A 22,831-nucleotide genomic window follows, 5' to 3' on the forward strand; every position below is an offset into this window, starting at 1 on the left:
CATCTCCATTAAACTTATTCTCACAACAAGAATCACCTGGAATGTCATTCTAAATTATCCCATAACAAAATCTTAAAAATAGAAAAGCCTAAGAAAAATAACTACACAAAATCTGAAGTCATAAAAAAATTTCAAAGTCAATGCTGACATGAATACAATACAGGAATGTTAAAGGAGAACATTGTACATCCAGAGTCCTGGCTTTTAAACCAAATTAACCACAACTGATTACAGTGTTAAAATTGTACTTTCTTGCATTTGCTATACTTTTAGATGTCTTTAAATTCAGTGGTTTGAAATTGTTTTCTAGTAAAATACTTTTAAAAATCAACCAATATTACTGCTTCATTAACATACACTTTTCAAACTGCAGTGCATTTTTGTTTTGCCTTTTTTTTACTGTATAGTTTGATTTGAGAATGAGAGAGATTGAAATAAACTTAGGTTTGATCCTAGACTGGGAAAATTAGACTTAAATGGAGCAGCCACTGCTATTTGACAGGATTATTATGTTGCTATTTTAACAACAGTATTCAGTTCACATTCCAAAATGCTCTGGTAATGTATAAGTTGTATATATGGTTTCATATTTTATATTTTAAATATACATTAAATTTTTCTTTTTTATAAAGAATTTATACTTTCAGTCAGATATTTCTGACTTTTCCAATCACACTTTTGGGGATATAGACTTTAACTGAAAATTTGGTCATATATATGAGTTTGAAATAATATATATGAATATATATATATATGTATATATATATATATATGAACCTATATAGGTTTGTATAACTAGATATCTTATCTAGATATATAGATGTGTGTGCATACATGTGTGTGAGAGCGATTAAGAATGAATTTGTGTATTTTAAGGGCATCTCATATACTTCCATTCCAAGAGAGCACTAGTGTTTTGTTAACTGAGAATTTCTGAATATTCTTTTCTGCAGACATAACAAGCAAAATATTTTTAAAGTGTTTTATATAATTAATTATAATTCAAGCCAATGAAAGGTATTAGAGAACAAGAAATAATACTAAAAGCTGTGTCCCCAAAGCATGAAATTATTATAATATAATGTTGATGAAATTCCCTATTAGTTCGGAATACAGAGAAAAATACCATTTTATATTTCTAGTCCATTTATGTATAACACAGAATGTAGCAGTACAGCTATCTGATAAATATATAAATATATAAATCTGATAAATATATCTGATAAATATATATATACATATTTAAAGTTAAATCATTTAGGTTTGATAAAATTGTTTTGTGTTTACTCTCCTTGAAATTGGTATTAGATATATAAAGTATAGATCCTACCTAATAGAGAATGATCAGGATTCATATGTCACACACACACATACACACACACACACACACACACACACACACACACACACCTGTACATATTTAGGACCAGATTCTATTTGGAACTTTGAGAAGTTCAAATTTTAGAGAAACATTTGTCTATTGCCGTCAAGTAAATAATAACACTGAGAGCAGAGATGCTAACCCAGTCAAGTCCTAATTCTACTGGAAATGTATATAAAGTCACTGGAACAGCTCAACTCATGGAAGAAAGCAAATTCCACCGAGGAGGTTCTGGAGTAAGAAATTGGCAAGAGTTTATCTTCTCTTCTGCCTTTCTCTTCCTCTGTGTATATAAGATGTTACCCTTTCTTCCTGTTTATAAACCTGAGTTGATCAGAAAGGTGAAACTGAACACTGAGTGTCTAAAATTTCACTTCCCTGGGGAACAACAATATCTGATCTCACACTACTCCACTTCAAAGATAAAGGCTTTGTTGAAATAGGAAACATAGGTTGTGTGGGGTCACAGGTGGGCATAACCAGTTATTTGAAAGTACTCCAGAAAGTGCCAAATACTATTGCTTTTAAAGTCAAAATGGGACTGAGGCACCTGGCAGGCTCAGTCAGTGGAACGTGTGACCCTTGATCTTAGGGTTGTGAGTTCGATCCCCACGTTGGGTGGACAAATTACTTAAAAAAATAAAATCTTTAAGTGGGCAAAAGACATGATAGACACTTCTCCAAAGAAGACATCCAGATGGCCAACTGACACATGAAAAAATGCTCAATATCACTCATCGTCAGGGAAATACAAATCAAAACCACAATGAGATACCACCTCACACCTTTCAGAATGGCTAACATTAACAACTCAGGCAACAACAGATGTTGGCGAGGATGCAGAGAAAGAGGATCTCTTTTGCATTATTGGTGGCAATGCAAGCTGGTGCAGCCACTCTGGAAAAGAGTATGGAGGTTTCTCAAGAAACTAAAATAGAACTACCCTACGACCCAGCAATTGCACTACTAGGCATTTATCCATGGGATACAGGTGTGCTGTTTTGGAAGGGACACATGCCCCCCATGTTTATAGCAGCACTATCAACAAGAGCCAAAGTATGCAAAGAGCCCAAATGTCCATCGATGGATGAATGGATAAAGAAGATGTGGTATGTTTGTACAATGGAGTATTAATCGGCAATCAAAAAGAAAGAAATCTTGCCATTTGCAGCTACCTGGATGGAACTGGAGGGTATTATGCTAAGTGAAATTAGTCAGTCAGAGAAAGACAAAAATCATATGACCTCACTCATATGAGGACTTTAAGATACAAAACAGATGAACATAAGGGAAGGGAAGCAAAAATAATATAAAAACTGGGAGGGGGGCAAAATGTAAGAGACCCTTAAATATGGAGAACAAACAGATGGCTACTAGAGGGGTTGTGGGAGGAGGGATGGGCTAAATGGATAAGGGGCATTAGGGGGCATTAAGGCTAAGGGGTATCTACTCCTGAAATCATTGTTGCACTAAATGCTAACTAATTTGGATGTAAATTTTAAAAATTAAAATTAAAAAAATTAAAATAAACAGATAAATAATAAATAATAAATATGTTTAGCCCTAGAAATATATAAATAAATAAATAAAATTTTTAGAGAGAGAAAGAGAAAGAAAGAAAGAAAGGGAAAATGAGATGTGGCTAATTAAAAAGGTTTTTGCTATATATTCATTGAGCTATTTCTGATAATATTCTAAAGTAAAATGCTTGCTTAACTTTAAATATAAGACATTATCTTAACAGTTTCTAAAGTTTGATTGTTATATAATCTTTATTGCAAACAAAATATTTTGTAAACAGATGACAGTATTTTATAGGTAGTAATTATATTCTGTCATTTCAGTGAGTCTGCATCTGAGTTAAATGCTCTTACATTTGCATCTAATCTGGTATTGAACAATATAAATGGCGTTAATTCTTTCGAATAATTACAACTTTTTTCTTCTACTTAGAACAACATTCGATACCAAGTAGAAAAGACAGAAGTCAAGAGAGAGACCGCAGAAGAAAGGTAACAACTTTATGGTTTGGTGTTTGTAACGGGACTTCCTTTTTGAACAGAGGCCCCACGTTTACATTCTGCACTGGGTCCTGCAAAATGCGGAGGTATCTCCGCACAGCTTATTGAGGCCCAGGAGAGGATACCACCAGGGGACAGAGGTCAGTGACGCTCTTCCAGGTGCTGCGGCAGGTGGACTTCCTACCTGACTCCACCATTGTGGCAAACCTCTCCAGACTCTCTTTGCCAGCTTGTGGGGACCAACGGGCTCAGACTCCCACCATTGCTCTACCCTGCCCTGCTTCTTTGCTTGTCTGGCTGTCCGGAGACAGGTCTGGGGCTCGGACTACCCACCCACAGGGCAAGCCTCCCGTCACCCGAAGGCTTACATGTGCTAGGGAGGGCCAGGGCCCCGGGGGTGGGCAAGCAGCTTCTTCCCTGAGTCACTAGGGCCTCAGTGCCACCTTTCCCCGCCCCCGCCCACGAGGAGTGACATGGCGCCCTCCACGTGGCCTGTGGCTGCCATTGCCGCTGCTGCCTGCCGCTGGGGAAGCCCGTGTGCTCCAGCTGCTGTGTCTGCAGAGCGGGGATGGAGGACTTGGGCAGCCATAGGGGGCTTTCGGCACCCTGGGCTGTCCCCCCTCCCGCCCAAGGAGTGAGGGCTGGATCCCCACCTGCAGCATTTGCTCCTCCGGGTCTGCCCATAGTGGGTCCCAGGCCGGGCCCACCTCAGAAGAGCCCTCCCAGGTCTGCTGCACTGTCTCCAGGCCTGGCGGGGGCTGGGCTGAGCCTTCACCGTGGGGCCTGAGGCTAGGGGAGGCCATGTAAGGAGGTCCAGGGGCTGGAGGCCTCCCTCCACCGGGGTGGGTGACGGGCAGCGCCGCCAGGCCACCCGAGGTAAGAAGGAGTCTAAGGGCACCCTGCCCGGGCCCTGCACAAGATGCTCTCTGCAGTGCTTGCAGCCACAGCTCAGAGAGCTTCAGCCACAGGAAAGCGCTGTCTGCATGGACCAGGCCAACAAGGAAGCCACAGAAGAGCTGCAGGAAGGGGGGCTTGTTGTTGAGCATGTAGCCATGGCAGCAGCCACTGTGGCTGTCTAGAATAGTTACCCTGCCCCGCCCAGCTTGACCAGGTGGACAGGCATATGGCCATGGCCACCAGCTGCACTGGGTACCCTGAGGCCTGCCTGCAGCACACCCATTAGGCTAGCAGCCAGAGGCAGCAGGGAAGAGGCGTGCAGGGACCGCAGCCGCCCAGGGAGCGCTCCCTCCACCAGCTCAGAGTGGGTGGGACAGCAGGCTCAGGAGCAGGCCAGATAGGGCTGTGTAGCCCAGGTCAGTAGCGGGAGCTCCTGCGGCAGCTTCGGGGCCAGGGTGAGGATGGAGCCAGTCCCACCGGCCACAGGCTGCTCAGCAACGCCACAGACAGTAGAGGGGTGGGTAAGTGGGGTGCTCTGGAATCCACAGCATGGCTCAAGGTGTCAAGGATGGTTTGGGGGCTGTGTGCTTACTGGGAAGCTGGGAGGACAGAATGAGGACACAAGGACCAGAAAGATTCTTCTAGTGATAGAGAGTCCCAGTGTGGTTTGGACTCAGCTTTGCGACTTTAGGAAAGATACCCAAATTCCTTGGGCCTCAGTTTCCTCCTTTGCAAAGCATAACCCCTGCCCCTGGAATGTTGGGTAGGGCCCCTGGCAGGAAGTCCAGACCCCAGCTTCTTCATGAGCTCAAAGCCCATTCTGCTTGTACTCAGGTGCTATGACCCCAGCCGGCACCTGTGCACCACCCCCTCCTAGGCCACCCTCCATTAGTCAGCCATTTTTCTAGGCTTGGGTCTCTTCCCCCAGCCCTCCCACCAGTCTCTGTGTCCAACCCACTTTTTAAAATTTATAGAAATAACAAAATACAAACATTTGTTTTAAAATACCTTTAAGGGCACCTGGGGGCTCAGTCAGTTGGGCATCTGACTCTTGATCCAGCTCAGGTCTTGATCTCAGGATGGTGAGTTCAAACCCTGCGTTGGGCTCCATGCTGGGCATGAAGCCTACTTAAAAAAAAAACAAACAAAAAAAACCCCAAACCTTAACAATGACAAAAACAAAACAATGCTATGAATTATATACTTAAGAAATATTTAACTAAGATCGTGTAAAATTCACATGAAGGAAAAGTAAACATTTCCTCAGACTACATAAAATGGAGACAACCAAATAAAGAGGAATCAACATTACAAAGTTGTCAACCTTCCCTAAATCAATCAGTAAATTCAGTGCGATTTCTTTTTAAATTCTACTTTTGGGGAGCCGGGGTGGCTCAATTGGTTAAGCATCAGACTCTTAATTTTGGCTCAGGTCATGATCCCAGGTTCAAGGGATTGAGCCTGGCATCAGGCTCTATGCTGAACATGGAGCCTGCTGAGGATTCTCTCTCTTTCTCTCTCTCTCTCTCTCTCTCTCTCTCTCTCTCTCTCTCTCTTATTTTCTCTCTCTGCCCCTCTCCAGCTCATGCATGTATGCATAATAAATAAATAAATAAATAAATAAATAAATAAATAAATTCTCCTTTTAAAAGTAACTGATCATGAGAGATTGATTCAAAAGTATTCATTAAGTACAAAAAACCTTTAGTAATTTAGGAATAAAAGAAAACTTCCTTTGTATAATTATGGGTATTTATCAAAAACCGTATTTTCGGGTATGTACAACCAGCCCAAGATTCCTCAAAAACATTTAAGATAATCTTCAAGTGGGGATGCCTGGCTGGCTCAGTCTATACAGCATGTGATTCTTGATCTTGGGGTTGTGAGTTTGAGCCCCATTTTGGGTGTAAAGATTGCTTAAAAATAAAACCTTTAAAAAAAAAAAAAGAAAAAGAACCTTCAAGTGAAGCTCAAAGTCAGAAAAGTCCCATATATGTGCTCAGAGTGATTAAAATAAACTTTTAATTCCCACAATCTTAAACAAGATTAAACAATTCAACATCACCCAACACGCAAGGAGAAGATTTAATATGAAAAGAGAAACAAAAATTAGCAACAAAAATTCCATTCAACAACAGATTACTATAGGATTCCTAATTAAAGTAAGAAAATAAATCGCACTTTCATTGCTACTATTCAGTATGCTTTGATGAGTATATTTTTTGCAATATTTTCTCATCTTAAGAGCTCCCTTCCTGTTCCCATGTTTTCCCCTTTAATTTGATTGACTCTCTTACTTTTGAGAACTTTCTTCAGTAGCTTGCTGAGAAAAAGTATGCACGGGGGATAATTTTTTTGAGATAGTTCATACTTTAACATACATTTCTTTTGTCCTCATATTTAATTGACATTAATTGACAGGGCCTACAACTGTAGCTTGACAACATTTCCCTGCAGAATTTTGGAGGTGTTTCTGTTCTGTTAAGAATGTTAAAGCCATTCTATTTTTTGACCAGTTCCATATCCCCTTCTATGGAACCTATAGGATTTTCTTCTTACCCACAGTGTTCTGAAATTTCACAGTGATGTGCCTTGGTATTTTCCAGCTATACAGGAGGGGTGTATTTTCATTCAACCAGGAACTTAGTGGAAACCTTCAGCTTGCATTTCCTTCAGTTTTACCCAATTTTTGAATTATTTTGTTGTCGATTGTCTCCATTTTCTCTATTATTTAGCTATTGGACCTCCTGGACTAATTATATAATACTATCTTTTTTCTCTTCTTACAGCCATCTCTTTGTCTTTCTGCTCTACTTTCTGTGAGATTTTCTTCAACTTTGTTTTCCCAAACTCCTTTTGTTTCTTTTATCATGTTTTAAAATCTGATCTTTTTTCCCCTTAAATGTTCTTTTTCATAACAGCTTGTTCTTTTTTCATAGATACAATATCATCTTTTAATCTGAGGATTTTTATTATGATATTTATGAGAATAAAAGGTAGGGCATAAGGAATATAGTCAATGATATTATGATAGCATCCTATGATGACAGATGGTGGCTACACTTGTGACCATACCATATAGTTATAAAATCACTGTTGTATACTTGAAACTAATGTAACATTATGTGTCAACTTTAGTTAAATTAAACAATGTAAATTTTTTTCATGTTTATTTTTGACAGAGAGAGAGGGAGACAAAGCATGAGTGGAGAGGGGCATAGAGAGAGAGGGAGACACAGAATCTGAAGCAGGCTCCAGGCTCTGGGCTGTCAGCAAAGAGCCTGGTGCGTGGCTCAAACAACCGTGAGATCATGACCTGAGCCGAAGTTGGACGCTTGACCGACTGAGCCAGCCAGGTGCCCCAAAATATTTTTTAAAAAGAAAATAAAAGAGGTCTTAGCATCCAGCATTCAGTGTGTGTGTGGACACCGATCTTACTATTTTCAGTAAAGTACCCACGCAGCCAGCTATATAGGAGGCAGAACTAACTTGTAAAGTTACACTGAGTCCTAATAACAGCCCTACACGTGGTTTAATTCTCTATGGTAGTCCTCTCAAAATTAGCGATTTTTGAACATCGGGCCTGCATTTGAGTTTTGCTCTGGGCCCCCAAAATTATGTGTCCAGTCCTGAGTACCCACACCCTCAAGTCTGCAGATCAAGACTAAAGACCAGTTTTACTCTTTTCCGTTTTCTCTGAGGCTGGGAGAGGAGCATTTGCCCAACAACGTACAATTCGGGTGGGGACCTGGAGATCTGCTTCTAAATTCAACGTTACACAATTCTCTTTACTCCAGGGCCGCTTTTCTTCCTTCGGTCCCTCACAAAGCTGCTGTGTCTAAATCTCGCTTTGCATGGGTACCAAGGTCACAGCATGCTGGCAGCTGATATTTCTCTACCGTGCCTGTATGTGTTGGCCACAAACTCCATCAAAAAGGCTGCTCTCTATCAACAGTGAGGTACGGTTCTTCCCCTGAATGCCAAACCTACGTTGTGTGTCTGGTGGAGGACTCTGGCACGAGCGGGCCTCCTCAGCGGTGTTGTGCTAATTAAGAGGAGGTATTGGATGGCTTGTGTCTTTCTTTCTGGTGATCACATCCATTGTAAGGTTTGCCAATAAATTCTTTTTTTTAACGTTTTTATTTATTTTTGAGAGAGAGAGAGAGACACAGCATGAGCAGGGGAGAGTCAGAGAGAGAGAGAGAGAGAGAGAGAGAGAGAGAGAGAGATCTGAAGCAGGCTCCAGGTTCCCAACTATCAGCACAGAGCCCAATGCCCGGCTTGAACTCACAAACCTTGAGATCATGACCTGAGCTGAAGTCAGACGCTCAACCGACCGAGCCACCCAGGCGCCCCTGTCAATAAATTCTGTTCCTTAATCCACTAGAGTGACTTGGTAACATTTATTCTCAGCTACAGTGCACAACAAAACACAGCTCCAAATTGGATGCATTTTTGCACAAAAGATCCTCAAGACAAAAAAATACCATAATTGTGCAATCTATAACAATAATAGTAGTAACAACAAAAATCACTACAACAAATATCCAAATATTCTATTTTATAGTTTGCAATACTTCCAAAACTTTTATCTCAACAACATTTGACAGATGTGTACTATCCCCCTGTTTTAAAGCAAGGGAAACTGAGGGGTAGTTGGAGGGGTAGTTACTTTTAAAAAATTTGGAGGGGTAGTTACTTTTAAATTCACCAAAAGATTAAGTGGTACTGCTGTGACTCAAAACTACTGCCTTCTGGGGCGCCTGGGTGGCGCAGTCCGTTAAGCATCCGACATCAGCCAGGTCACGATCTCGCGATCCGTGAGTTCGAGCCCCGCGTCGGGCTCTGGGCTGATGGCTCAGAGCCTGGAGCCTGTTTCCGATTCTGTGTCTCCCTCTCTCTCTGCCCCTCGCCCGTTCATGCTCTGTCTCTCTCTGTCCCAAAAAATAAATAAACGTTAAAAAAAAAAACAAAACAAAAACTACTGCCTTCAAATATCCTTTTAACCAGTGTGAATATGCAAGGCTGTCTCATCCACACACAGACCTTTCTTTTTTCACATGCTCTCTCCATTTTTGCTGATTCTCTACACTGAGAAAAACTAAACCTTCTTCAAAAGTTCCTTACCAAACAAAACCTACATTTATCAGATAAACACTCTCCTTAGCAACCATTAATCTTCCAGGGTGAATACAAAGCTGCTTTGCATCAGAACACAAACCAGAGTTACTATTTATTGATTATGCCACATCTTCAAAAAGACCTTTATAGAGCACCTCACAGTTTGTTAAAACTAAAATAGAGCACGCTTTCTCTGTAACGGTTTAATGAAAAAGAAACAAGGACATCACTACAAACGGGCAACTATCTAGCTGTAGAGATGAATTCATTTTATCTAACTTTTAATTCTTATTTAAAAAAACTAACAAAACAGTTAAAATGTCATGGGAAGTAATATATATTGGTTCTATTCTGAGATAAGACTCTTTGCATAAAGTCAAACATTTGGATAAAAACTGAAATTGTAGGGGTGCCTGGGGCAGCTCAGTCAATTAAGCTTCCGGCTCTTGATTTTCACTCAGGTCATGATCTCATGGTCATGAGATCAAGCCCCATGTCAGGCTCTGTGCTGAGTACTGAGCATGGACCTTGCTTGGGATTCTCTCTCTCCCTCTCTCTCTCTGCCCCTCCCTCAAGTGCACGCATGTGCGCGCGCACACACACACACTCTCTCTCTCTCCAAATAAATTTTAAAAAATTAAAAATAATTGAAACTGTGAAATCATTTATAGTGAACAATATTCTCCCTCTCCATCTCCCCCCAACATTGTAAAGGTTGAGATAAAAGTTTAGGGATAAAGGCTTTGAGATCTTCGATTTTGCCTTTTATAAATTGCTTTGTCTCTAAAATGTGAACATAAGCTAGATCTCTTGAGACTCAGTCCAGTTACAGAATCTTTTCTACTTTCAGGTATATATTCAGGTGCATATTCAGATATTCAGATTATTTAATTCTCCTTCTTATTCATGTATTTGGTTAGCCTTTCCCCTCACCCATCCTCTTAACTAGACATTGCCACTTCCTTACGGTAACTTGAAATATGAGAAAGAATCAGGAATAGTAAACAAATAACAAACAATTCATTTAAGTGATTGGTTAGTTTATTGCCCAAATGCAGAGATGACATAAAATTCTAAAGTACAAGATTCTGAAAATGACAGGAAGGTAAGTCATAATTATTACCATAAATTTTTATAATAATTTTACATTTATAGAGATTAACATTTACATTAACTTAAATTTCAAACATAAAAAAGAGAAAGCAAAAAATACTAGAAGAAAACATAGGATGTCTTTATTTTTTCCTTAAAGCAATGAAGGCCTTTCTAGGTATGACAGAAACAAAAGCCCTTTTTTATTTTATTTTATTTTTTATTTATTTTTTTTACTTTTATTTTATTTTATTTTTTTCCCAATATATGAAGTTTATTGTCAAATTGGTTTCCATACAACACCCAGTGCTCATCCCTAAAGATGCCCTCTTCAATACCCATCACCCACCCTCCCCTCCCTCCCACCCCCCATCAACCCTCAGTTTGTTCTCAGTTTTTAACAGTCTCTTGCTTTGGCTCTCTCCCACTCTAACCTCTTTTTTTTTTCTTCCCCTCCCCCATGGGTTTCTGTTAAGTTTCTCAGGATCCACATAAGAGTGAAACCATATGGTATCTTTCTCTGTATCAAAAGCCCTTTTTTAAAAAGACTGGTTAATTTGGCTACATAACAAATAATTCGTGGTGGTAATGTCACAAGACAGAAGGCACACTGGGAAAAGTTATTACCAAAAACTAAATAGACAGTGACAAATGATGGAAGCAAACTTGGATTCTCCAGGCCTCTCTCCTTGTCCTGTAGATGACTGCCTTCTCTTTGTGTTCTCACATGGCCTTTTATGAGTGTGTGTGTGTGTGTGTGTGTGTGTGTGTGTGTGTGTGTGCGTGCATGCGTGCTTCCTTTGGTATCTCTTCCTCTTCTTATAAGGATTCAATATTGGATTAGGTCCAAGATTAGTCATATTAGATTCTAGGCCAACCCATATGACCTCATGTAACCTAATTACCTCTTTAAAGGCTTATCTCCAAATACAGTCACATTCTAAGGTACTGAGGATTAGAGCTTCACCATATGAATTTGGTGTGTGGGGGGTTGGGGGGGATACAATTCAGTCCAATACACTTTTGGTTTGGCTATGGCATCCTTTTTCCTCCCTATCAACTTATTTCTGGTGCCAAGTGACAATATGATATCAGGATCTGGTCTTTGATTCTTCACGTTTATGTCAAGATGCCCAGAGAGTTGACTCAGTCACAGTGCTAGTTGGGTCACACAGCAAGAAGTCTGTATACCTTTAAGCCATTTCTAAACTGGGTGGCTAGCAATAACTTGTCTTTATACCAAAGGGACCGCAAAACAGAAAACTATATTATAATAAAGCCCTATGAAATGTATCCTTAACTCAACTTGCTCTTAGGGGGATCCCAGAAACGCGCCCAGCATGCCATCTGACTTGTGGGAAAGTTGGATACAAGAGCAGTTGGAGTAGAAATAAGTGGTCATCTTAAATAATTCCAGTTACAGTGTTTACTTTAGCAAATTTTACAAAAGCATATGTCAAATGCACACACTACAAGCTCCTGTCCCGGGGCCTGAGAATGTGCATCTGTACAAGGCAGGGATCCAGCTTCCTCTTCTAGTGGGGCAGGTTCTCTTTGTGGGTTGGATGGCGTGTCTGCATTTAAGTGGGTACAAGGCATATCAAGTTGGGGAGCATCTGCTGTTGTTTTAAAGAATCAGGATGAAGAAAGTTTGCCTGTCACAGTGAGGAGGACTGGAGTGGATATTTGACATATTCAGGGCCCCTGGTTGTATTTGGGAAATGCTTCTGTATTTAGGGAGAGTTCCACATTAGGAATCCTGCCTTCTCTCAAACACTCAGCGTCTCTGGAAGCTAGCAGTCAGGCTCGTGCTCTGGCCTTACACTCCCAGGTGAGCGACCGATTCGGAGGGGAGCAGAACAGCTCTCCCACTTGGCTGGTGAAGGGGCTGCAGGGATTGCCAAGGACACGCAAGAGGCCTCAGGGATGGAGGCAGAAGTGGACGCAGGGTACCGAGTCCCTGGCCTTCGTGTTTGATGGGGCAGGCATCAGTGCTCTCCACCAATTCTGGTGTTCCTCAAAGTTTACCTTGAGTCTATTTTTTCAACAATCCCAAGAAGTACCTGACAAGTTTAAATGCTTGTTTTTCTGCTTCAATGACTGAGACAGAATTTTGTTGTTTGCAACAATTCTTGTACATTACATTTTCACATATTAAAAATGCTCACCCCAACTTACAATAAAACAAATATAAACTGTAAATGCATGCTGTTTTCAACTGTCAGATTGACAAAGACAGAAATTGTGGTTTGTTGAGTGATACAGGTAAACATATTACATCCTTCCCTCTCGTGTATTACTGTTTGATATAATGTTTTTCTTCAATAAAAATTTTTAAAAATTAAATAGTGCCTTCCAAAAGAGGTAACCCACATTCCCATTCTCACTTCATGTGTTTCTGTATTTATGTATTTATTTATTTTGAAAGGGAGAGAGGGAGAGAGTGTGGGCAAGTGGGGGTGGGGCAGAGAGAGAGAGGGAGGGATAGAATACCAAGCGGGCTCTACACTGTCAGCACAGAGCACAACGCAGGCCTCTAACTCATAAACTGTGAGATCATTACCTGAGCCGAAACCAAGAGTCGGACGCCCAACTGACTGAGCCACCCAGGCCCCTCCCCCTGCCATTCTCATTTTCATACCTTTCTAGGATCCTGTCATATACTTTTCACTCAACAACAGCTTATATCCTAAAAGAAAAAAAAAATAAAGATTTTATAGCATTATTCTACAAACACAAGTTTTAGCAAAAAAAGGAAAAAAGTGTATTTCCTGATTCTCTAAGAAGTAAAAAACAGAGCACACTAGCAGTAACTATTTTTTTTAAGATACTGCAGGAAACACAAAGATGTATAGAACTATTTTGAGGTACTGAGAAGAGTTGTAATATAGTTGGGAAAGAAGACATAATCACATAACCAGTTGAATACTAATAAAATATTTAAATGTAACTTGAAGCCAACAATGAAGGTCAAGTCACAAAGCTATAAATTATTAATTGTCAAATTAATCCTAGGGACAGTATGAGTTCAGAGGAGACTGTTGGATAATTTACTGTGGTGACACAAGCTACCCTAAAATTTAGTGGATTAAAGTGACAGCGCTATCTCCCAATCCTGTGGGCCAAGAGTTCGGGCGGGGCTCAGCTGGCCAATTCTTCTCCACGAAATATCAGCTGGGGTCACTGCATGGTACTCAGCTGGGGACTGACCTTGCCTAAGGCTCCAAGAAGAGACTGTCACAAATGTAGCACCTTCCTGCTCTTTGGCCTCTCTCCACCCGGCATCTCATTGTTCCTGTCCCTCTATGCAGTTTGGGCTTCTCACAGCATGTTGATCTCAAAGTAGTCACACGTCTTTCCTGGCGTCTGTCTTGCAAGAACCAGGAGGAAGGAAGAAGATGCTCTTGTGGTTTGGATTTGGAAACTCACACAATGTTACTTTTGCCATGTTCAATAGACCAGAGAAGTCACAGAGACCAACCGGCCAGCTTGAAGAAGGGAAACACGGGACTCTCCTTTCCCCTCAGTACTCCACATGGTGAGGACTAGTCAAAGTATTTGTGGCCATGTTTAATTCATCATGAAAGAAAAGGTCAATTTGGACTAGAAAGGTCAGAAAAAGCTATACAGGAAAAGTATTACAGACCCTGGTTTAAAAGACTATAGAACGTTTGAAAAAATGAAGTTGAGCTAAGGTCAAAAATATCAACTATCTAAATATAAAGCAGGTAACAATGGGAAAAAGACTGTCAAAAGACTTAGCAAAACAAGGGGTGCCTGGGTGGCTCAGTCGGTTAAGCAGCCAACTTCAGCTCAGGTCATGATCTTGCAGTCCGTGAGTTCAAACCCTGCATCAGGCTCTGTGCTGACAGCTCAGAGCCTAGAGCCTGTTTCAGATTCTGTGTCTCCCTCTCTCTGACCCTCCCCTGTTCATTTTCTGTCTCAAAAATAAATAGAGGCTAAAAAAAATTTAAAAAACGCTTAGCAAAACAAGAATTATATTTCTTTCTCAATTTATCTTGCTGTAACAACAAAAGCAATTGCCTCAGCTTGGGCAAGTCCCTTTTTCCTGTTCACCAACACATTGATTCAACCGAGAAGATAATTTTTCCTTAAACAAGGTCAGCTCATCTGAAATAAAGTGAATTTGGGCCTATTTCCCAGGAACACCTGGGGAAGGTCAGTCAATGTTCAGCTTGTTTGGTAAAGTGCTTGCTGTTCAAACTCTGAAGGTATAGACAAATGATTGTAGTTAATCCTGAGACAGGATTCAGGGCAGCAAGACAGGGGTGTGATTTAGCGACCATTGATCAGGCAATTTGGGTTTAGCAAGTCTGGTCAAGTTCCCAAGAGAGTCCATGATGTAAAATCTTAATCCTACAGGGTCTCTTATAAGGCTTTGTTTAGAAAGGGTTAATCATTATAACCATAATTTTCTCACTGAGAAGAATTTTTCCTGAGATTTGTAGTTCATAAATAAGTAGTTCTCTAGTGTGTGTGTGTGTGTGTGTGTGTGTGTGTGTGCTTTTTTTTTTAATGTTTATTTTTGAGAGAGTGCCAGCGGGGGAGGGACAGAGGGAGGGGGACAGAGGATCTGAAGTGGGCTCTTTGCTGACAGCAGCCAGCAGAAAGTGGGGCTTGAACTCATCATGACCTGAGGGAAGTCTGACCTTCAACTGACTGACCCATCCAGGTGCCCCCCATGCAGCCTATTCTGAACCCAGTGCCTGGCGCTTGGCAGATTTTTTAATATTAATTCGATATTAATATGCTTAATGAATTGTATTACTCATATTCTCTTAACACCAATTTAAATAATCTACACTTCTCTGAAATTTTGCCTATATAATACTGAACCGGAAACAGGCATACTTTATAAGTACACCAATTAAAACGTAACCATTCCTCAGTAAAGTGAGCATCGCTCTCTCTTGTTTAGCGCTTCAGTTTTCAAAATTTGTGTCTCGCATCTTCTTTAACTTTTTTTGACACTGATATAAAATGAACTTATGAGTATCAAATCTGGCATTCCCAAAACAAAGGAAAAGGGAACAAGATTCATGAGAAATACTTAAACTCTTTTCATGTGTTCTAACACCCTGGAGAATCATAAGGTCTTACTGCCTCTTATGTTATAACATAGATTTCTCCTCCCCTCTCTGATAGCTTTCAGTTTGACTTTATTTGGTGGGGAGCACTGAAAATCCCAAGCTACAGTCTTGCCGGGTTATAAGTAGTATTACCTTAAAACTGTGTTCGAGTTTGACGAAGGTCAACAGGCTTGTGCCATTTACCCAGTATCTGCTTTCGGTAGTTTCTGTTTCTTGACCTCTAGGTGGCTCCTTAAAAGCTGTTAGGCAAAGCAAACAAAAGGAAAAGAGAAGCAGACTCAGTGGGGCCTGGAGACTCGGAAACCTTAATCTAGAGAGAACCGGTTAAGCCTTCAGAGACCGGAGGGGAGGGTGTGTGCGATTGGAGAGCAGAGAGTCGTCCGGGATGCAGGGCAGCTGGAGAGCGCCTACCACCTGCGCAAACATAAATCTCCTTAATAACCCAGGGATGTCCCGGGGGGAGCGGGAAAGTGTTCTCCATCCTCTCATGTGTGTCATCAAATAAGTGACCGCTGCTTCAGACGAACTGCACAGAATAGTCTGTAGATGTATATATATGTGTGCACACATTAGGAGTTTCAAGCTCTCCTCCCGGACACGGGCTAGACATCACCTGCCGCGTCTGTAGCAGGCTCCCTCCGACCCCTGCCAGAGCCGGGAGGGCGGAGGCAGGAGAGGCTGCGGCGCGGAGGTGGCTACTGCACAGCCGGACGCGCCTGCCGCGGCCAGCGTGCTGCATAATTGATGGAGGACCGCGCGCAGCCCTGGGTCGGAGGCGGGCGCGGTGAGAGCGTCTCAGGGGAGGAGGGCAGGGCGCCTGGGCCCCTCCCACTCTGCTTTTAGTCGCGCGCCCCGCCCCGGGGACTAGCTGCTGGCGCTGGGGTACGGGCGACTGTGCGCAGGCCCTTCGGCCACCGACGGCGGTGCGCGAGGACCGCGGCTGACCCGCCGGAGCCATGCGCGCCCCGTCCGGCCTGCTGGGGCCCCGGGGGCCGCTGCCGCTGGCCCTCTTGTGTCTCCTTGCCGCGGCGCGCGGGAGCTTGGCGGACGGCCAGCCCTCAGGTGCGATGGCTGCAGGGCCGAGTTGGGAGGAGGGTGCGCTGCAAGGGACGCGCGAGCCTCGGTGCCCGTGGGGAGAGGCGCGGGGATGCTGGAGACCGCGCGCGGGTGCGGAGCGGCGGCCGCCTCCGTCCTTTGGCCAGCTTGGGCTGTCCAAGCTGGACGGGAGGATTGGGGCGGCTCGGGCTCCTCCGCTCCGGGGAGGGAATCTTGGAACCGAGAGCGCCCCGCGAGTCGGGGGCGTTGGTAGCAGGACGGGTCTGGGTGTTCCTGGGACGAGGGCGGCACGGTGTGGGGTTGCGAGCGGGAGCAAAGAACTCGCTCCGCTAAAGTGCCAGGATTTCTGAAAGCCACATTCCCCGAGGCCAACTCCCTTCGCTGGAATCGATAGTAGGTTTAAATATCACCTCCCTGCCTGGCAGGTGGGCTGGACTTGAGGATGTTTTTTAGAGCTGAGTTGAAATAACAACGTAACCACAACCGGTCAACCAAAGCCCCCCGCTCATTGGGTAGTGTGTGTATCTTCTTTTAAACACCCCGGTCTCTGAAAACGAAGGTTTTGCGGGTTTTGTTTTAATTGTTTCAGACACTTTGAAACAGGGATCTGTGTGCAAAACATTACCGAAACCAACACCAGATTTGGCATTGTAGTTTCACCTGTTTATAATCACTTGCCATGTTGAAAGTATTTCATCCAACCTACTTTCTAATGCAGGTTTCTGTGTTACAAATTTCAAAGTGTTAGCAGCTAATTAGGAGAATAGACTGCCTTTTCAGGTTGACAGATACTGCCTATCACCAACTAAAATTAAGATAGTATACACAAGGTTTTCCACCTTTATGAGCTTATAGCATGTAGATTTTTTTTTTGTAACATAAAGATGGAAAGATAATCAAAGGATAAGATTTTTCAGTTTTTTACATGTCCTTTAAAGGGTCTAGTTGTTAACTTGGACAAAGCATTATGGATTGCTTCAGTTCCTAAATTTCCTTGCTCCACTTCCTAGCCACGTACCTCTTTTTCATTCCTACCACTTATAAAGAGTGGTCAAGGACTTTTTACCCCACCCCCCACCCCCGAGCCATTCCTGATTCACCCCTGGTTCACCTGAGACTGTTGCAGCTCTGAGGCCCATTGCATTCTGGGTAAGTCCTATGGTTCTCCACATGGTTGTATGTTAAAATTATCTGGGAGCTTTACAAATACTGGATCCTGCCCTCAAAACTTTTGATTCAGTTGGCCTGGGATTTGGGCTGGACATCAGGTATTTTGAAAGCTCCCGTGTGATTTAATCAAGAGATCCTAAGCTGGTTTTCAACCCACTGCTTTAAAATTGCGGTGGCCTAGAGAGTGCACCATTGGGTGAATATTTATATGCTGTTGGTAGCAGGGAGTCAGGTTTAAGTTGACATTCAGAGCAGCCTTCTAAAGAGAAAAAAGCAGGGAACAAATGAACGTGGGCTAAATTAACAAAGTTGTAAATAATTGGGATGGTGTATGTAGGTATGGCAATTGTCTGTGCATGTATATAGTGTCAGTCCTGGCCTTTCACCTCCGCTAGGCGAAAACTGTGGAATGATGTGCTGTATAAAAGGCATGAAGTTAGCATCTCATTTTAAGGCAGGATTAAAAATCGTGAAGCAACCTCATTTTATTCTATAGAATCTCTTTTGATCTCTGGGAGATTCAGTTTTCTGTTTGCTAAAGGCTATTGTGAAGTTTACTGACTATTTTTTATGTAGGTACTTTGAATTACTTGGAAATAGGTATTCTATAAGCCTAAGAGTTTGGGCAAAATTTTAATAACAAACATGGTTATAATTTATCATATTTACTATATAACAAGTGGGCCAGGCATTACACTGTGCAGTATATAACCCTATGGGTTAGCTTTTATTGTCCCTGACTTTCAGATGAGGACATTGGAATTTAGGGAGATTAAACAACTGCCTAAGTATATATAATTATTTAAGCAGTAGGAGATTAAGCATTGTTCAGTCTGACTCCAATGCCTGTTTTCTTTATTTTTTAATTTTTTAAAGTAAGCTCTAAGCCCAATGTGGGGCATGAATTGTGACCCTGAGATGAAGGGTCGCATGCTCTACCAACTGAGCCAGCCAGGAGCCCCCTCCAATATCTGTTTTCTTAAACACAATATTCACTCATCTCTCTGAGATAACTGGGTATGTCTATGAAAGTTTGGAACCACTGACAGAACACGGTGTATGGATTTAAATGCTTGATTTCAGCTGAAGAGCATGCTAACACACTTTAAGTTCTAGAATAAAGTTAGACAAAGGACTCACTTTAATTCTTTTAAGCTGTTTCAATTAAGAAATGTAAAATCACTTTATTAAAGCAAATATTAGATAAATGGGAATATTTAAACATCATTAATATTACTCTTATGTGAAACAAATTGAGGGGATGGGTCATGTGTATTTTTTTTTAATTTTTTTTTTACATTTATTTATTTTTGATAGAGACAGAACACAAGTGAGGGAGGGGCAGAGAGAGAAGGAGATACAGAATCCAAAGCAGGCTCCAGGCTCTGAGCTGTCAGCACAGAGCCCCACACGGGGCTTGAACCCACAAACTGTGAGATCGTGACCTGAGGTAAAGTCGGACGCTTAACTGACTGAGCCACCCAGGTGCCCCGGGTTGTGTTTATCTTTTGAAAAATATGTTTGCAAGGGAAGCATTTGAAGTGATCATTTTTAACTTCTGGGGGACATTGCTTATATACTTTCTTGATTAACCACCTTCCTAGAGATAGGAAGGGATCAAGATATCTCTTGATAGGAAGAGGTAGGAAGAGATAGGAATAGCTCAACTACCTTTCTAGAGATACTCCCCATCCCACATATACAGCAACCACCTAGTAATAAATATTTTTGAGAACGGGTATTATTGAAGCACCTACATGTGCCTGACATTGTGTTAGTCTAGATCTAAGTAGAAAACTTCAGCAATATTTTTTAGCAGTTTTGAGTCATTTCTTTAAACTGTTTAAAGGAACAGATTAACTATAAGCTTATGTTTAATAGTTATATCTGATGCATCAAACTTTTGAGCCTAAATTATCATCACATTTAAAATTATATAAGCATTTGTTAAGAATTAGTTCTTGGCTCTTCCTCTTCCTGTTCTTTGGTCCCCACCTCTTGCTCCCATCTCCTCCTCTTCCTTCTAGGAATGGGTTCTATAGTCATTAGGTTGGGGAATGCAGGGAGGCAAGCTCCCTTATTAGAGGAAGCCAGAGGGTCCCAGGTCAGGGAATTAGAAATTGGGCCAGGTCAGGATGGCATCCAGGTAGGGGAGTGGCCTCGTGTGGAGTGTTAGAGCCCGAGTACGTTGAGATGTGTCCTCCTGCAAAGGGGTGGCCTAGAGCCAGGTCTCAGAGCTGAACAGCGTGACAGGGGCTTCAAAGCAGGGGCAGCCGGACATTGTGCTGTCTGATCTTGATCAGGGGGGTGTAGGGAAAGCACACAGAAGAGCCAACAGTGCAAGATGTTGGAGCCCAAATGGGTGAGGAAGACATTTCTTTGGGGCCAGGAGTGGCTGTGGCAGTGGGAGATTAGTTACATACAAGAGGATTGAGCAAATAAGTAGAATGAGTAAGAATAATAGGATGTAGGTTTTTCTCTTACAGCAGAAGGAAATAAAGAGGGGAAACTAGAATGAACCTTGCAGCGTTGGGTTGCAATTGACAGCATTAGCGTGAATTCATGACTTTAAATCTATTTGTCTTTTATGTGTGTGTCTATATAAACAGATGCATAGATATAGATGTGTGTATGTAAGTATACATATAACGCATATACATCACATATATTTATATATGTGTGTATGTTATACCTTTCACATATATTTATTTACGGTGTGTGTGTGTGTGTGTGTGTGTGTGTGTGAATATACACATGCATTAGCTCTGCTCACAGAGGTGGGGACCACTGATTTCTCAATTGTGACGACCATACTTAGCAGCCAAATCTTGACTCTATATACGATTCTTTACTAATGGGTAACTAGGACTTCCTGGAAAAATGACTTATTTTACAAAAAGGGAAGAGAAAGTGTAAGATAAACCGTGAACTTCTTGTGCCAGAAAGCAATGAAGTGCTCAAAGAATGATGGGCCGTGTCAAAAAGATACAAGAGCCAGAGAGTTCCCAGTGGACAAACCTGGGACAAATTGAGCATCAAAATAAATGATAATAATAATGGACTAGTATCCATTAGTATCCACTGGAGAATGCCCACTGAATAATATAGGTATTCATGAGTACATACTGATATAAATTAATTAAATGAATCAATTGGAAGTTTGATGAGGCACAAAATATTACATAATTTTAAAGTAACTTCCCACAAAATTGGTGAAGTTGTATTAATGAAAAGGTAAAGAGAACAACTTTACAGTGGAGAAGGCTTTAACCAAATGATCAAAGTGAAAACCATCAGCAAAGAGAGGATTAAAAATTGTGAGCCATGTGATAGGATGCAATGAGAGCACAACATCACCTCTGTGATATATTTGCCAAAGAGGTCTACTCCAAATCTAATCATATTCAACATACCTATCCTGGAGCCATACTGGTCATAGAAGTCAAGAATGACTAACGCTGTTCCAGAGTGAAGGGGAACAGAGGGACATGGCAGCTGAGAGCAACATGTAATTCCGAACTGCAACATTTGGCTAAAAAACACATTTTAAGGACTTTTGTTGAAACTTCAATGAGATGTGGGATGAGATGGTAATAGCATAAATGTTAATTTCCCAATTTTAATGGCATCGTGGGATGGTGTGAGGGTTATGTCCTTTGTAAGGAATGTATAGTAACGTTTCAGAGGGGAATAGGTCATCAGGTCATCAGCTTGTTCTCAGATGGTTCAGGGGAAAAATGTTCTGTGCTTGAAACTATTCTCTTTGAGATCGTTTGAAAAGAAGGAAAAAGAATTTCAACTCTTGAGGCCTGGGTGACTCAGTTAGTTAAGCATCTGACTCTTGATTTCAGCTCAGGTCATGATCTCACAATTTGAGTTTGAGCCCTGAATTGGGCTGTCAGCGCAGAACCTCCCAGGGATTCTCTCTCTCTCCCTCTCGCTATCTCTGCCCCTTCCCCATTCTCTCTCTCTCTCTCTCTCTCTCTCAAAACCAACAAAGAAACAAACTTAAAGAAAAAAGAATTTCAACTCTTTCTGGGAAAGCTTTAGTTAACATAGACATTAAACCACAATGAGAGTTGAGAAACTGTCATTAGTTTATGTAATTAAGTATCATTTTTCAAAGGAGTTTTTGTCCTTAAACAGATTGTAAGTGTGGAGGCTGTTCATCCTACAGTGTATTCTTTTGAAATTACTTTTGTATCACTGGCCTCCATATTTCACAATATAATGTGAACCATAGAAATTAAAAAAAGACACAGTGACATAGAAGGAAAAAAAACCTCAGAGCACCTGGCTGGCTCAGTCGGTAGAGCACGTGACTCCTGAACTCAGAGTTGTAAGTTTGAGTCCTATGCTGGGTGTAGATTACTTGAAATAAAATCTTTAAAAGAAAAGAAAAAAACCTCACAATATTCTATGAAAATAATAAACCCCCTACTCCTGATAAGACACAGTCACTGTTCACATATAATATCTCAAATAATATATTGTTAGAAATAATAGATGTTACCTTTGAAAATAGTGTTTTTCCTTTAATCGGAAATAATGTTTTTCTGCAACTTTTAAAGCTGTGATTATATTGGGGCACCTAGGTGGCTTGGTCAGTTAGCATCTGACTTTGACTCAGGTCATGACCTCACGGTTCGTGGGTTTGAGCCCTGCATCAGGCTCTGTGCTGACAGCTCAGAGCCTGGAGCCTGCTTTGGATTCTGTGTCTCCCTCTCTCTCTGCCCCTCCCCCACTCACACTCTGTCTTTCTCTGTCTCAAAAATAAATAAACATTAAAAAAATTATTTTTAAAAAGTTGTGATTATATTATTACTAATGTATCTTCACTCCAAAGATAGAATCTTTTTTTTTTCAATAGCCTTATAATTACATAGTTCTGACATCCTGAAAGGGAATTTAGATACATCATTCGATTGATCTTGAAGCCCAAGTGCTTTCCTCATGTAGCCAAGAGGCTGGAGCTAGCTAAT

General features: G+C 41.6%; 1 protein-coding gene and 1 pseudogene across 1 annotated transcript in view; one reads left to right on the plus strand and one right to left on the minus strand.

Moving 5' to 3' along the window:
* Positions 1–3,835: 3,835 nt before the first annotated feature.
* Positions 3,836–16,104, minus strand: LOC125164741 (rhomboid domain-containing protein 3-like; annotated as a pseudogene).
* A 390-nt stretch (positions 16,105–16,494) lies between these two features.
* EMB (embigin) overlaps positions 16,495–22,831 on the plus strand; it is a 46,422-nt gene continuing 40,085 nt past the window's right edge. The window contains exon 1 of the mRNA XM_047865103.1: positions 16,495–16,685. Within this exon, the coding sequence (XP_047721059.1) occupies positions 16,580–16,685 (106 nt within the window). The 5' untranslated portion in view covers positions 16,495–16,579. The remainder of the gene's footprint in view (positions 16,686–22,831) is intronic.

This window comes from Prionailurus viverrinus, chromosome A1 (genome assembly GCF_022837055.1).
Source record: "Prionailurus viverrinus isolate Anna chromosome A1, UM_Priviv_1.0, whole genome shotgun sequence".
Classification (NCBI taxonomy): domain Eukaryota; kingdom Metazoa; phylum Chordata; class Mammalia; order Carnivora; family Felidae; genus Prionailurus; species Prionailurus viverrinus.